Genomic DNA, 16,040 nt, shown 5'->3' with positions numbered 1-16,040 from the left:
AATATAATTATGAAAATAATCGTGGATTAAATTGCTGTTTCAACAACTGGAATATTCATAAAACTTGTATAATGCTGAGTATGACCTTTGTTTTTTTGTTTTTTTTAAGGAAGAGAGCAAGCTCGATCAGTTATGTCCTCATTGTTTGGTCTAATAAAATAAAAAAGAGAAACAAAAGAACCCCCCAAAAACGGAAAGACCCACTAAACATAGGGAGATCGATATTTACACACTAGATAGCTGAATAAGTCATTTAAGTTGTGGGCAGGCAATGTGCAGATCGGGGTGGTGCTGCTTAGCCGGATAAGTAGTGATATTCAGCCCTAGACAGATAACTTGGCTGAGTTAAACCTGCTCAATAGCAGATGATTTATTCAACATAGCATGCTGCTGAATATCCAACTAACTTAGCTGAACAGCTATCTTTTGAATATTGACCCCAGAGGGTCTGAAAATGTATAAAACACTTTTAAATATCAAATGCCCCACAAAGATTGCCAAAAAGCTGTTCAGTGATTCCCTTTTTTTCCATATACAAATAAATAAAATCAAGCAATCATACCAAGCTAGTTGCAACACTAATCAGCAGTGCTGGTATTACTTGTAATTATTTAACCCCAAAAATCTTTATTGGAAAATGGTTTTATAAAAAATAGGTTTAAAAATTGTAACCCGACAATGACGGTAACTTTTAAACAGGTGTGCAGGCGCCTGATTAAAATACAATACCAAACAAAACTCTAACCCCGCATATATCCCACAATTTCTCAGTAGTCAAATTAAATGTAAGCTGTTATTTTATCAAGATAATTCACTTTTATTCTACAATGTTCTAATGTTATACGTTACAAAACATTATTTCGCTGTAATTTTATAATGTCTCAATAGTTATCACACTATCTCACCAGACAATATGTAAACCGATGTCAGTATATAAAAACAAATAAAAAAACATGTGTGCGCGTTCGTTCACACGCATCCAGAGACGTGTCCATTTTATAATATATACGCGTATATGTGCATGTTATAAAATAGGCTGGATGCATGTACATGTACGCGCAAATCTCGCATCAACCATGTAAGTGGGGGAATTTTACAAGGGACACACACCAATGCTATTTGCCATTTTCCCAGTTCATGCCCAGTTTAGATATAGGACTTGCAACCCCCCCCCCTCCTAATTTAATAGCCTCCCTTCCCCCTCCCCTCCTCCCATTAGCCCCAACCTCACTGACTTGACTTGCCTAAATTTACATGGCCGGGGACCCTGGTGCACGCAAGGACGCGTAAGTATTTACGCACACATTTCTTGGCCAGGTCCTGATACACCCATGTCCTGCCCACAGTCCACCCCTTTTCAGAAACTTCTAAATCGTGCGCGCAGCAGGAGATATGCATGCCCTTGGGACCTTTTAAAATCCGCTTGATGCGCGCCGGCCTAACATGCACATATCTCCCAGTTTTAGTGCGCGCAGGGCTTTTAAAATTCACCTAATAAGGTTTAAACAAACAATATGTAGACAACAATCAAACGGACCGATACAGTACAGTGTGCTCAGATGGAGCGCACTGTTAACCCTCGATTGGACGCGTGTTTTCGACATGCAAATGCATGTTGATGGCCCTATTAGGTATTCCCGCGCCATTCAGTAAGTAAAATGTGCAGCCAAGCTGCACATTTTACCTTAAGAAATTAGCGCCTACCCAAAGGTAGGCGCTAATTTCTGCCGGCGCCGGGGAAGTGCACAGAAAAGCAGTAAAAACTGATATTAAGTTGGAGGTCCCGAAGGGTAAAAAAATTCAAAGTAGGCCCGCGGCTCGCGGGTTGAAAACCGGAAGCTCAATTTTGCCGGCATCCGGTTTCCGAACCCGTGGCTGTCAGCGGGCTCGAGAACCGACGCCGGCAAAATTGAGCGTCGGTTGTCAAACCCGCTGACAGCTGCCGCTCCTGTCCCTAAAGAGGCGCTAGGGACGTGCTAGTGTCCTTAGCGCCTCTTTTTACCTGTTTCTACCGCCGGACCTAATTTGCATACTGTATCGCACGCACAGGAGAGTGTCCTGTGTGCGCGCTGGTCTCCCCCGGACTTTACTGTATCGGCCCGTATGTTGCAAAACATACCGGAGCACTCTAGCAGAGCTGGATAGAAATTTCTTCTAGTTTCTTTCACCGCCATTGAAACAGTTCTTTATAACAGATAATTCAGAGTCCATCTTGGGTAAGGCATCGACACATGGAGGGAGCAGATCAATGGATTTTCATAGAGCTGAGTGCTAGCCCCAACTTTGTTCAACCTATATCCAGATGATTGGCCAACAATTTCCTCTTGCAATGATATGTGCTGTATCACCCAAGCTTCCTCTTTTCACTTTTTGTTCAGGGTGTGGTCCAGAGATATGATAAAGCTGGCAGGCTACAGACCACCTGGTGGCTCGCATTGAACCCCACCAAAATGATATCCAGTTTTGTATTCAAAACTGTATGCAGTGTTTTCCACTTTCACACCAAATGCTACTAAAGAACTTAACATTTACATGGGTGGCCAGAGACTTAAGGCGTGATCCCTGCCCAAAACACTTGAGCATATGTCACCACAACCTAACTTTGAACTCTGTTCATTGCTTGTCTGTGCTGACTTGCATTTGCAAAATAAAACGAATTAAAACCATTTTTCCTGAACCAAATTACAGAAGGAAAGAAAGACATAGTAGGCAAAGAATCTTTATTTCTTTATTTATTCTTCTTTATGTCTTTATTTCTAAGTATGTTAGTAAGTTTTTCATTATCCTAATATATGTATATTGTATTTTCAAATATTAATTTATCAAACTGTTCTTGTCAACAGGATTATGAATTCCTATTCAACTCTGGTGTTTCCAGCATATTTGGTCCAGGGACTCGGATTCCAAAAGCAGCTGTTCAGGTGGTCGACGATATTGAGAAATGCCTGGACAAGAGACAACAATCAATGTAACACCATATCAAAGCAACTAATCTTGACAGAAAACAATCTGATTTTATTTGTTTTAATGTATCTCCTCCATGTGATTTCAACCCATAGTAAATCAAATGACAGTCATGATTACTGATTTAGCTTCAATGACTGATGCACTGTCTACTTTCTAAGAAAGTTAAGTCTCTGCACATTGTTCATGTGTAAGACAGCTTTGCTATATGCTTGTGTAAATATGTTATTAGGTCTATGGCTGATTAAAAAAAAAATTAAAGCATAATTATATTCAAAATTTTAAAAAATGGTTTAAAATTCTTTCATGCTATTTGGGTAAATAAGGTATATAATTTTATTTAATATATTCTGATTCATGGTTATTACATTTAATAGGAAAAGGTAACTATAAAGTGCTAATTAAATTGACCAGTTTTGGGTATGGTCAGAATTTAGTGATATGAATAAATATTTAATAAAACTGCTATCTAAGTGGTCAGTTTGGAAGTTAGCCAGGTAAATAGCCCTGGCTGGGATATTAAGCGGGACTTAACCAGGTAAGTCATCCACTGAATATACCAGTATAAAGTTAGGTAGGATAGAAACTGAAATCCAGACTGCCACATAAGGTGCCCAGGAACTGAAGGCTTTAAACTGGACTCGTCAGGGATGGGTGAACAAAGCTCACAGGTAATTAAAACATTAAATATTTGTATACAAATGGGAAAAAAAGGCAATATCTGGAAAGCTATGTACACTAATGCTTATAGCATGGGAAATAAAGTCCGATCTAGAGGCAATCATTGAAGAAGCTGATTTAGATGTAATGGCTGTCGTGGAAACTTGATACACAGAAAATCATGACTGGGATACAGTCATACAGAGTTACAGTCTATTCAGTAAGGACCAGAGAGGTGTGGCATAATGTAAGTAACCTCAGCCTGGTATGCTTATCCTGCACAGATGGGGCCATCAAAGAATTTGTATCTCTTTGGGACTGGAACCTCTCACCAACTAGCTCTTTCACATTCCCTCTTACTCCCGGGACCGGATCCTTTGTAAGTGGGGGGTGATATTTATTTATGGTATTTCTATACCGTCTTTAACAATATATAATTGACCAAAACAGTTTACAATGGTAAAAAATTGAAAAAAAAGAAAAAAATAAAGCAAATCATAAAAAGTGATAAGGAATAACTCAATAAAATATTAGCTAACTTGTGTGGATTAAGCATAAACCAACATAAAACCCAAGATAACTATAATAAAATAAATAATATAAATTAAATTAAATCAAATAGAAAGATGGAGAAAAATACAATTTCATGTTAAAAACTCTATACTAATCTGACATCTAATACATCAGTAAACTAAACTCCCTACTAAAGTAATTACATTTAAAAATCAAGTAAGGTAGGAAAGGCGAAGAATCGAAAAACCTAACAAACAAATGAACTTTTCTCTAGTTTACCAGGTTACTGTTGGCCTGAATCACAGCTGCAAAAGCCCAATGTGACAGGGGTGACCTTTTTACACATTCCTTATTGTCCTTTCTGTACCCTTGAGGAAGGATACCTTTTTCTCTCAACACTGTAGATGCTGTGGGGCAGATTTTAAAAGCCTATGCGTGTAAATCCAGGTGGATTTACGCGCGTAGGAGTTATGTGCGCCGGGCCTATTTTCAAAAGGCCCGGCAGCACGCATAAAGCCCCGGGACACGTGTAAGCCCCAGGGCTTAAAAAAATGGGCGGGGGCATTGCCAGAGGCCTCTCTGGCAGGTGTAACTTTGAAATAAAGGTACGGGGGTTACGGGCTGGGGGGCAGGACAGGTAGGAGGTGGGGGGGGGGAAAGGAAAGTTTTCTCCAACATCAGAGCGGCCTCAGGGAACAGGGAAAAGCCATCAGGGCTTGGCACGTGCAAGGTGCACTAGTGTGCACCCCCTTGCGCGCGCCAACCCTGGATTTTATAACATGCGCGCGGCTGCGCGCACATGTTATAAAATCGGGCATACATTTGTGTGCGGTGGGTTGCGTGCACAAATGTACGTCCACGCATTCGGCTTAAAATCCAGCCCTGTGAGTATGAAAAATAAGAGACAGGAGATGCGAGTTGAGTCCAAAATCAATATCTTTACTGATGGGTAATCAGATGGAAAATGGTAAATTTTAAATTAATTCCTTTGGTCTCCACAGGTGACTGTTACAGTTCTTTCTTGCTCTGTCTGTGCAAGGGTCTCTTAACTTGTGCCCAGAGGCAAGGGAAACACTCACTATCCAGGGCTTGAATTAATGAGGTTCCTAGGTGGTCAGGACTCCTTTTTGGGATGGAAAAAATCCTTCCAGTTGGACAAAAACTCTGTTACCCAGTCTCTGCACAGGATTCTCAATTATTTCTCATCCCTGGGTGAAGACTCGGAAGGGGGGGGGTCATCAGGTGTAACTCAAATTTAGTATTACTCAGTTTTCCTTAGTTTTTCTTGATCTCACTCTCTTTCACAGATCCCAAGTTGGAAAGGGATGCTGGAACATGTAACTTTTGCTGTTCCTTACCAGGGTAGGAAGAAGGGGTAGCAAAAATCTTCCTCCCACGTCTTCTAATAAAATATCTCTTAGCCCAAAAAACTGATATGAACACCGGAGCCTTGCAGCAGATCACCACCACCACTTCAGGGGCAGCTCTTCCTTATCTGTGGGCGTTTCAAACAAACGGTTCCCCTATACCTGGGTCCCCTATACCTGAGTCCAAGAAGGCTCCCCCCCCCCCCCCCACAACACACACACAAACTCTTACTCCCTTGGATTTTCTCACACACTCGTGCTCTCACACTCACTGGCTCCCTCACGTATACACAAACACACACACCCAGGCAAGTTCCCAGTCATTCACACACACACACACACACACTGACCCCCAGGCAGGCTCCCATTCATTTTCACACTACTCCCTCCCCATCCCCCAGGCATGCACACATTCATTCTCACACACACAGACCCCCAGGCAGGCACCCATGAATTCACACACATACACCCCCAGGCAGAGTCCCATTCATACACATGCACACACTAAAGGCAGACCCCCTCTCTTTCTTTTGCCAGCAACCTCAGAACCTCTCTCATTCCTCTGCTGCCACTGTCACTGCTGCCGCATGGCTATTGGGGAGTTGCCGATTGCTGCTACGGATACTGAAGCCCATTCTGCTGCCTCCTCTGAGCAGGCCCCGTGGGCTTCCACTTTCTCTATGCGGATCTCGTACATTGTGAGATCCGCATAGAGAAAGTGCTACTCTTGCATATTCCCAAAGATTACATGTGCCAATCACTAAAAAGTTTTTTTTTTTTTTTTTTTTTACCTTTGCTGTCTGATCTTAGTTTTTTAAGCAGTTTGTCACAGGCTTTTTTTTTCTACCTTCCCTTTCTTATTTTTTTGCCAATTCCTTTTATATTGTCTTTTTTTCTATTTCTTTTCTCTCCATCTTCTTCCCTCAAACACACAGTCAGGTTCTCATTCTCACATGCATTTCTCTCTCTCACACACACACAGGCTCTCACTGTCACATGCTCTCTCTCATACAATCATTCATACACTCAGAGGCTCTCACATGCTGTCTCTGCAAACATTCAGGTTCTCACTCCCACAAATAGTCTCTCAACTCATCTCATATACACACACACACACACACACTACAGACCCTCAGCCTCTCTCTCACCTCTGGGCCTCCTCTTCACGGGTCGCCGCAGAATGGGCTCTGCAGCAGCCCTGATCTTCTCGGGCCGCAGCGGCCCTGCTACCGGGCTTCTTCCTCTTCTCTGGCCGCTGCGACTTGGATTCGCGGCGACCCATAAGCGCTGCTCCTCTTCTGCATGCGCTGATGCTCCTCCTCCTTCCTGCCCATGCGGCTCCGGCAAAGTTTACTTCCGGGGCCGCACAGGCAGGAAGGAGGAGGAGCATCAGCGCGTTTAAACGCAATCTTTTTCTTCGGGCCATGGTGACGTGAGCTCCACCACGGCCCTGCCGATCTGCCTGCTATGTGTCGCTGCTCAGCCCCACTGGCGGCTGAGCAGCGACACATAGCAGGCAGATCGGCAGGGCCGTGGTGGAGCTCACGTCACCATGGCCCGAAGAAAAAGATTGCGTTTAAACGCGCTGATGCTCCTCCTCCTTCCTGCCTGTGCGGCCCCGGAAGTAAACTTTGCCGGAGCCGCATGGGCAGGAAGGAGGAGGAGCATCAGCGCATGCAGAAGAGGAGCAGCGCTTATGGGTCGCCGCGAATCCAAGTCGCAGCGGCCAGAGAAGAGGAAGAAGCCCGGTAGCAGGGCCGCTGCGGCCCGAGAAGATCAGGGCTGCTGCAGAGCCCATTCTGCGGCGACCCGTGAAGAGGAGGCCCAGAGGTGAGAGAGAGGCTGAGGGTCTGTAGTGTGTGTGTGTGTGTGTGTATATGAGATGAGTTGAGAGACTATTTGTGGGAGTGAGAACCTGAATGTTTGCAGAGACAGCATGTGAGAGCCTCTGAGTGTATGAATGATTGTATGAGAGAGAGCATGTGACAGTGAGAGCCTGTGTGTGTGTGAGAGAGAGAAATGCATGTGAGAATGAGAACCTGACTGTGTGTTTGAGGGAAGAAGATGGAGAGAAAAGAAATAGAAAAAAAGACAATATAAAAGGAATTGGCAAAAAAATAAGAAAGGGAAGGTAGAAAAAAAAAGCCTGTGACAAACTGCGGCTGCATGAGCCTCCCTGCGCCCGGGGGCATTGGCTCCCCTCAGGATACCACTGCTCGTGGCGCCCCCTAATACTCGGTGACCTAGGCCTAGGCCTAGTTCACCTAGTGCTTCCACCGGCCCTGCATGTACCTATCACTGGCTGCCCCAGTTTATGTCCTGGCAATGCTGGTTTTCCTAGCGTGTAGCAGATGGACTCAGGACCAATGGGTATAGTGTACTCATGCTAGCAGTTGGAGACAGATCAGATTTCAATCTGACGTCAGCACCTAGTACATATACCCCTGCAGGAAGTGCAGATTCTCAGTATTTTTCCATCTCCAAAGCAGTTAGGAGCTATCTTCACGCTCGCCGAGCGTTACAACAAAATTAAAGAACAAAAACATCCTGAAGACGAGCCCCGCACTCCTGCGGTGATACCCTCGGGTCCCTCCCCCAGTTGAGTTTCCCGAGGTGATTTCCGTGGTCCCTCGGAGGTAAGAGCCTCGGTCCGGTGGCCGAATCGCAGCAGGGACCTAGCCCCCGAGCGAGAAGGGTTCGGGCGCGGCACAGAGGCAGCCTCGGTCCGGAGCCGAATCACGGCGAGGACTTAGCCCCCGAGTGAGAGGAGTTCGGGTGTGGCTGAGAGGCAGCAGGTGCATCCCCTCGAGCGCGGCAGTGAAGGTATTTACCCTCTCCCCCCACAGCCGGAAACCGCCCGGGTCAAAACCGGGAAGCACCGAAGACAAGGTAAGGTGTACATCTTCTATTTAAACGGTCTCCGAAGATCGAGGAGGAGCAGGGTCTGCCCACGTGGAGACCCTCTGAGGAGGTCGCCATATTGCCCACACACTCGCCATCGCTATCTTGGCTTTCTTCGCTGCCCGCCGCCCGATAGAGCACACAAATTAAGCTAAGTGCATATTTTAAGCTAGGCGCCCAGTAATTGGGCGCGTACTATAGGCGCCGATTTTTGGGCGCGTACTATAGGCGCCGATTTTTGGGCGCGTATTATAGGCGCCGATTTTTGGATAGGCGCCGATAGTTGGGCGCGCATTATAGGCGCACATAAATTTTGGACGCACCTTATTAGGCGCACTTTAAATCCTCCGCGCATAAGCTTCGCGCACAGTGCAAGGCGCATACCTACGGCTCGGAGCAAAACCGGCGAGCATATACCAGACGCAATGGATCGCATAAGAGCTTACGCGTCCACAGAAGCGGCACCTCCAATAATAGGCATAAAAGCCCAAGGCCTCTGCCCTGCATGCCACATCAGAGCTGCACAGAGCGAGGAAGCGGATGCCCTATGAGCACACTGTGAGGAGGCCCTGGGAGACCCAGGCCAGTGCCAGCTCCTCGGAAGGCACCCCGGATCTAGCTGGCCCCAGTGATTCCATCCCTCTGACGGGGAACCCCAGGGAACCGGCGCCCCTCAACTTGGACCCGGCATCAATCTCCTGGGTGGAGTTATTTAAAGGGATTCACGCCTTTGTCAAGATGCAGACTGAACCCCGGGCCGGCTATCCATATGCTCCGGAAGACCCTCATGCCCCAGGACCCTCGAGGCCTAGGCACAGGCTCCCACCACCAAGAAGCCCCACCTACGGGGACACTGATTTCTCCGAGGAAGAAGTTGAGCCCCTCGAGGAGGGAGAACTCCCCTTGGGGACGGAGCCGCATCGAACCATGAGACGCTTCTTCTCAAAGGATGAGCTTCCGGACCTGGTATCTCAATGCTTGTCGGAGTTCGCTATCCCGGGCCAAAGCACCCCGGGGGAACCTAGAATGAACCCCCTGCTGGAGGGCCTTCGACAGACGTCCCACCATTTTCCCCTCTTACAGGCGGCACAACAGCTAATTGACCTGGAGTGGAATGCGCCGGAATCCTTATTCAAAGGGGGTCGAGCCTTATCGGCCATGTACCGCCTGGACCCAGCACAAACCATTTCATTACCAACCACGGAAGGTGTGAAGAAGTCGGAAGAAGGCCGGTCTCTATGCCATCTCGACGTTGGCAGACTACTATCCAGATACCTGGAAATGTCAGAACCGGTACGAAAGACGGACCATCTGTTCGTCCTGCACAGCGGGAAGAAGCAAGGGGAAGCGGCCTCATGGGCAACCATTGCCTGCTGGATCAAAGAAGTCATCAAGGCGGCCTACGTAGAAGCGGGAAAACCACCACCTCTACAGGTCAAGGCCCATTCCACCAGAGCCCAGGCGGTTTCCTGGGCAGAAACCAGAATGCTGTCACCTGCCGAGATCTGCAGGGCGGCAACGTGGTCCTCCATCCATACCTTCTCCAGATTCTACCATCTGGATGTTCAGGCTCAGGAGGACACAGCATTTGCAAGGGCAATCCTTATTGGACCACGGGCAGCCTCCCACCCAGTTCGGGAGTAGCTTTTATACATCCCATTGGTCCTGTGTCCATCTGCTACACGCTAGAAATGGAGAAATTACTTACCTGATAATTTCGTTTTCCTTAGTGTAGACAGATGGACTCAGCAGCCCACCCTCGGCTGCCATTACACATGGTCGTTCATCATATCAAGGTAAGCCATGTCTTTACTCATCATAGGGCATCCACCCTGCCGGGTGTCAATGCTTTCCGGTTGAGGACACTGGCGGTCTCCATAAGAACATAAGAAATTGCCATGCTGGGTCAGACCAAGAGTCCATCAAGCCCAGCATCCTGTTTACAACAGAGGTCAAAACCAGGCCACAAGAACCTGGCAATTACCCAAACACTAAGAAGATCCCATGCTACTGATGCAATTAATAGCAGTGGCTATTCCCTAAGTAAAATTGATCGGGGAGGAGCCAAGATGGCCGCCGCCAGCAGACGCTGAACCGAGTTGCTCCGCACTGCGCTTACAATTTTCCTGTTTAAAATTTTCCGAAGAGGTTCAACTTTCTTAATATGCCTCACAAGCGCAAAGGAAGGGTAAGAGTTTATCCCTCAAGCCTACCCAGTCCTGCGGGGCAACGATACATTACTGAGTTCGCGTCGGTATCTCTGGAGGTGGGGAATCCAAGCTCCACTGTGGTGAAACCGGGAGAAGCGGTACTATCACCAGGCGAGATCACCTTGAGCCCACCAGCACCCCGAGGCCTGCTGAGTAGCTCTCCCCTTCGTTCGAGCAGTGGAATTGTAACCCCGGAAGCAACACCAGCTGTGGGTGAACAACGAGAGGGATCTACTCCTCTATACGGAGCAGGACTTCCCCTCCCCCAGCTGTTGGAGGTATGTGAAAGACCCGAGGAGACTTTGGTTAACGCGGGCAGTGAGGAATCTCAAAGAATATCAAGAGAGGCTCCACTGGGGGAATTGGGAGGAAACACTCTAAGTCCCTTGGAGTTTGAGAAGCCAGCAGTTATAACACTGGAAGCCATTTGGGAATTAATGGCTACCATGGCTCGTACTCTGAACACTCAATCTCAATTGCTTGGCAAATTTGAATCAAAAGTTGAATCTGTTAAAAAAGAACATACTTTGTTGATCCAAAACCATACAAATTGCATCCAAGATTTAACTACTAAAGTAAATCAGACACAGTCCCAAAATGCCTTAATTATGAAGGATTGCATAACATCACAAAGGAGACTGGAGTCTGTTGAAAATTATTTACGTTGTTCCAATGCAAGATTGGTTAATTTCCCCAAAGTAATGGGTGAGCCTGTTTTGGTGACTTTCAAGCGTTTTGCCATGGAAACACTCAAGATTGAAGCTGCAAAAGTTCCGACTGTTAAAAAACTCTTCTTTTTAAGGAGTAGTTTACAAAGTTCCGTTGGAGGAGAAAGAGAGACTTCCAATAATTTGACACAATATTTGGAGAATTCGGAATTGGAAATCACGGAAAGGGCCACACTGTTTGTTCAATTTTATACTGAAATAGAAAGAAATTTTCTGATGAAAGCATTTTTTCAGAATATTAATGATGTTTTCATGGGAGGGGTTGTGAGGGTATATCCTGACCTATCACGCCCCACCCAACAACGAAGGAGATCATTCTTAGCTATGCGCCCGGAGGCCTTGGCCAAAGGGGCTAGCTTTGCTCTCCGTTTTCCTTGTAGGTGCATTGTAAAATTTTCTGGAAATATATATGTTTTCTTTATGCCAGATCAATTGAGAAAGTTTTTGGATGGAAGGGCCTAAGTTAAAATGCTCGGAGTCAATATATAGAGAGATACCAATAGTTAAGTGAATATTATTTCAATGATGTACTTCTCTATTTTTTCCTTTGGTTCTCCTCCCCCCCCCCTTTTTTGCCTATGAAAAACAAAGAAATCATTGTTGATGTATCCATTGGATATGAATATATATGCTAATGGTAATTATATTATTTCATGTTATAATAATTTCTGTAATTTCAGTCAAGGTTTATTCTTGTAATTATATTGAAAAATTCATAAATAAAGAATTAAAAAAAAAAAAAAAGTAAAATTGATTAATAGCCATTAATGGACTTCTCCTCCAAGAACTTATCCAAACCTTTTTTGAACCCAGCTACACTAACTGCACTAACCACATCCTCTGGCAACAAATTCCAGAGCTTTATTATGCGTTGAGTGAAAAAGAATTTTCTCCGATTAGTCTTAAATGTGCTACTTGCTAACTTCATGGAATGCCCCCCTAGTCCTTCTATTATTCGAAAGTGAAAATAACTGAGTCACATCTACTCGTTCAAGACCTCTCATGATCTTAAAGACCTCTATCATATCCCCCCTCAGCCGTCTCTTCTCCAAGCTGAACAGCCCTAATCTCTTCAGCCTTTCCTCATAGGGAAGCTGTTCCATCCCCTTTATCATTTTGGTTGCCCTTCTCTGTACCTTCTCCATCGCAACTATATCTTTTTTTAGATGTGGCGACCAGAATTGTACACAGTATTCAAGGTGTGGTCTCACCATGGAGCGATATAGAGGCATTATGACATTTTCCGTTCTATTAACCATTCCCTTCCTAATAATTCCTAACATTCTATTTGCTTTTTTGACTGCTGCAGCACACTGAGCCACACTGAGCCACTATGATCCCTAAATCTTTTTCCTGGGTGGTAGCTCCTAATATGGATCCTAACATCGTGTAACTATAGCAACGGTTATTTTTCCCTATATGCAACACCTTGCACTTGTCCACATTAAATTTTATCTGCCATTTGGATGCCCAATCTTCAAATCTTGCAAGGTCCTCCTGCAATGTATCACAGTCTGCTTGTGATTTAACTACTCTGAATAATTTTGTATCATCTGCAAATTTGATAACCTCACTCGTCGTATTCCTTTCCAGATCATTTATATATATATTGAAAGCACCGGTCCAAGTAAGGATCCCTGAGGCACTCCACTGTCTACCCTTTTCCACTGAGAAAATTGACCATTTAATCCTACTCTCTGTTTCCTGTCTTTTAACCAGCTTGTAATCCACGAAAGGACATCGCCTCCTATCCCATGACTTTTTAGTTTTCGTAGAAGCCTCTCATGAGGGACTTTGTCAAACGCCTTCTGAAAATCCAAATACACTACATCTACCGGTTCACCTTTATCCACGTTTATTAACCCCTTCAAAAAAATGAAGCAGATTTGTTAGGCAAGACTTCCCTTGGGTAAATCCATGTTGACTATGTTCCATTAAATCATGTCTTTCTATATGCTTTACAATTTTGTTCTTGAGAATAGTTTCCACTATTTTTCCCGGCCCCTCATCTTCTAAAGTATCGCAGGCCTGTGATACTTTAGAGAATGAGGCCCAGAGGTAGAAGATAAATGTTGAATAATATAGAAGATAGTGAAGAACCCTGGGGTACACCTGTTGGTTGAGTGAAGAATTGGGAGAAACAGGAGCCAAACGATCTCAGGTATGGAGAAAAGGAAATTTTAGAATCCTTATTAGTTTTAATTATTGAATATTATTTGATGCCTCTGCCATTTTGAAATATTTTATTGATGTTTTGGGAAATTTATAACATTTTTTAATTATTGGATTTTTGAAATCACGTTTTGAAGTATAATTTTACTATTATGATTCATGATTTGTATTTCTTGATTTTGTTTGATGTTTTATGAGGAATGGTAATGTTGCACTGCCTACAGCATCTAGTTTGTTGTGGTTTCCAGTTCAGTTTTGTCCGCACATTTCTATTTATACTTCATTGTCTGTTCTGTGTTTGCTTCCAACAGTTAACTAATATCTGTGTAATCTATTAGTTGTTAAATATCATCTGAATAAGATCTTGTATCCATTTTCTAAAATTGTTGATGCAATGCTGTCAAATGATTTTAAAAATAGTTTTTGCTGGGTGGCTAAAACTGGCCAAAACCTTATTACATACAGGACCCTTAGGAGTTTTTCTTGTAATGTCCTATATCCAAGTTGCCAGATAAAGTTAACGCCAGGACAAGATATGCATAGTCTAGGGGTGTGCTCTACTTCTTGGTGATTTAGACAAAATCTGAAGTTTGTGTTTGAGATTTTTTGTATGATCCAGGGATTTATGATTGATAGAAAATGAAAAATGCCTACCTACCTGACTCCATCTCCTTCCTGGACACCAAGCCTGTCCTGGTCCTATGAGTGTAGAGATCTGATTAGGGTCTCCCAGTCTTTCTCTTTCAGAGCTGCCTTGCTGGCAGGCTTGCCAGGTGCTGGCAAAAGGCCACAAGCAAAGGGTGAGGGCCTTTTTGTTGGAGCTTTGATTGGAATTGGGCATGCTGTTTTTTGGTCTAAAGGGATTACAGGCTAGCCTCTTGGTGTGGGCCGGGTTGGTTTTGTTTTTTTATGATGATGTCTAGTTTGGTTTCTGTGCAGATGGGAAGGGGTAAGTATGGGTTGTGTAGATTAGGTAGGTTTAAGAGAGAAAGGAGGGGTAAATTTGGGTAATTTAAACACCTGTCCTCTAGAAAAGAGACAGGTGGGTGGAAGGATTGTTATTTGTAGGTTTATTAATGTTGTTCGGTTAGGACTAAGGTGATTTAATTTTAGCATTTTTAAATGATTTTAAACCTGATTAACTACTTTTAAGACAGACATGGCATGGGGAGGAAGATACTATGTTGTTGAATTTCTAACACTCATCGGGTTATAGACTTTATCATCAAGCCAGAGTGGTAAGAGGGGTGGGGGTGTTATTTTCATCTATAAAGATTTATATGTCCAAGAAACAGTAGATAGGGTAGGGAAGGGTAGTGAGAGTGTTGTGGTAGTTATTGGACATTTATAGAACTTGAGTAAATCAGTCATTAGAGGAAGGATTGCTGCCCTTTCAGTTTAAGGGAGGGATAGTGTGTCCCATTTTGAAGGAACCTAAGTTACCGCCCAATGATCCAGCGAGCTAACGACCTAATACTATTCTTCCCTCGCTGGGTAAGGTAATTGAGAGGGTGGTGTTAACTCAGATAGTGGATCATATTGAAAATAATCAAATTCTCCATGAATGTCAATGTGGGTTCAGGAAGGGCTGGGGAACCGAGATGTTACTATCTATCTCTGGTTTTGTGTTACAGTTTCTAGATCGGAGGGAGGATGTGATAATTGTCCTGTTAGATATCTCCTCTGCTTTTGGTTCCTTGTCGCATGAAACAATGTGTAGAAGATTAGCAGAGGTAGGAGCTGGGGGTATAGTTTCTCCACTGGTTCCGGTCTTTTTTTAGAAGATCATTATCAACAGGTTCGGGTTGGTGGCGCCAGATCCAAATGGACCCCAGTGAGGACTCGCATTCCTCAAGGCTCTTCTTTGTGTCCTGCTCGTTTTAAGTTATATTTACTCCCTCTTTGCAATATGCTACAGGATTTGGGTGTATTTTGTATGGCATATGGTGATGACCTTCAGTTGGTGAGGTTTTTCAGGAAATACAAAGGTCCGGATTTTCAAAAGGTTACGCGCGTAAATCCAGAGGATTTGCGCGCACCGGGCTTATTTTCAAAAGGCCCGGCGGCACGCGTATAATGTTCTAAGCCATCACTGTGTCTTACAGCAAGATCCGTCACTAGTGCTTGCCCACTTAGGAGCTGATTCAATACCGTGCGCTAGCCTCTGCGCATGGCCTAACATACAATTGGACGCGCGTTTTGGACACAACCCCCAATCCAATAAGGGGATTAGCGCGTCCAAATCTCTACATGGATTTCCATGTGATGAGTGCTGTTAGCTAACCCCCGTGATCCAATAAATTTTCAGTGTGGCCAATGCGCTCTTGGCAACACAACAAATTTTATGCCAGTCTCGGGCTGGCTCAAGAGCATAATGAAAAGAAAAATCCTTTTTGAGATTCCTCCTGATAGCATCGTAGCAATACTATGTAGGAGGAACCAAATAAAGCAGAATTAAAAAAAAAAATAAAATTCTTTGAAAAAAAATTTTGGATGTCCAATACACACACAAGATGCACAGTTCA

At 44.4% G+C, this 16,040-nt stretch overlaps 1 protein-coding gene across 1 annotated transcript in view; it reads left to right on the top strand.

Moving 5' to 3' along the window:
* The window catches only part of MMUT (methylmalonyl-CoA mutase), a 104,309-nt gene extending 101,066 nt beyond the window's left edge, over positions 1–3,243 (top strand). The window contains exon 13 of the mRNA XM_029596091.1: positions 2,844–3,243. Within this exon, the coding sequence (XP_029451951.1) occupies positions 2,844–2,972 (129 nt within the window). The 3' untranslated portion in view covers positions 2,973–3,243. The remainder of the gene's footprint in view (positions 1–2,843) is intronic.
* Positions 3,244–16,040: the final 12,797 nt, after the last annotated feature.

Source organism: Rhinatrema bivittatum, chromosome 3 (genome assembly GCF_901001135.1).
Source record: "Rhinatrema bivittatum chromosome 3, aRhiBiv1.1, whole genome shotgun sequence".
In the NCBI taxonomy this organism is placed as follows: Eukaryota; Metazoa; Chordata; class Amphibia; order Gymnophiona; family Rhinatrematidae; genus Rhinatrema; species Rhinatrema bivittatum.
This window is presented reverse-complemented; position numbering and strand designations above follow the sequence as displayed.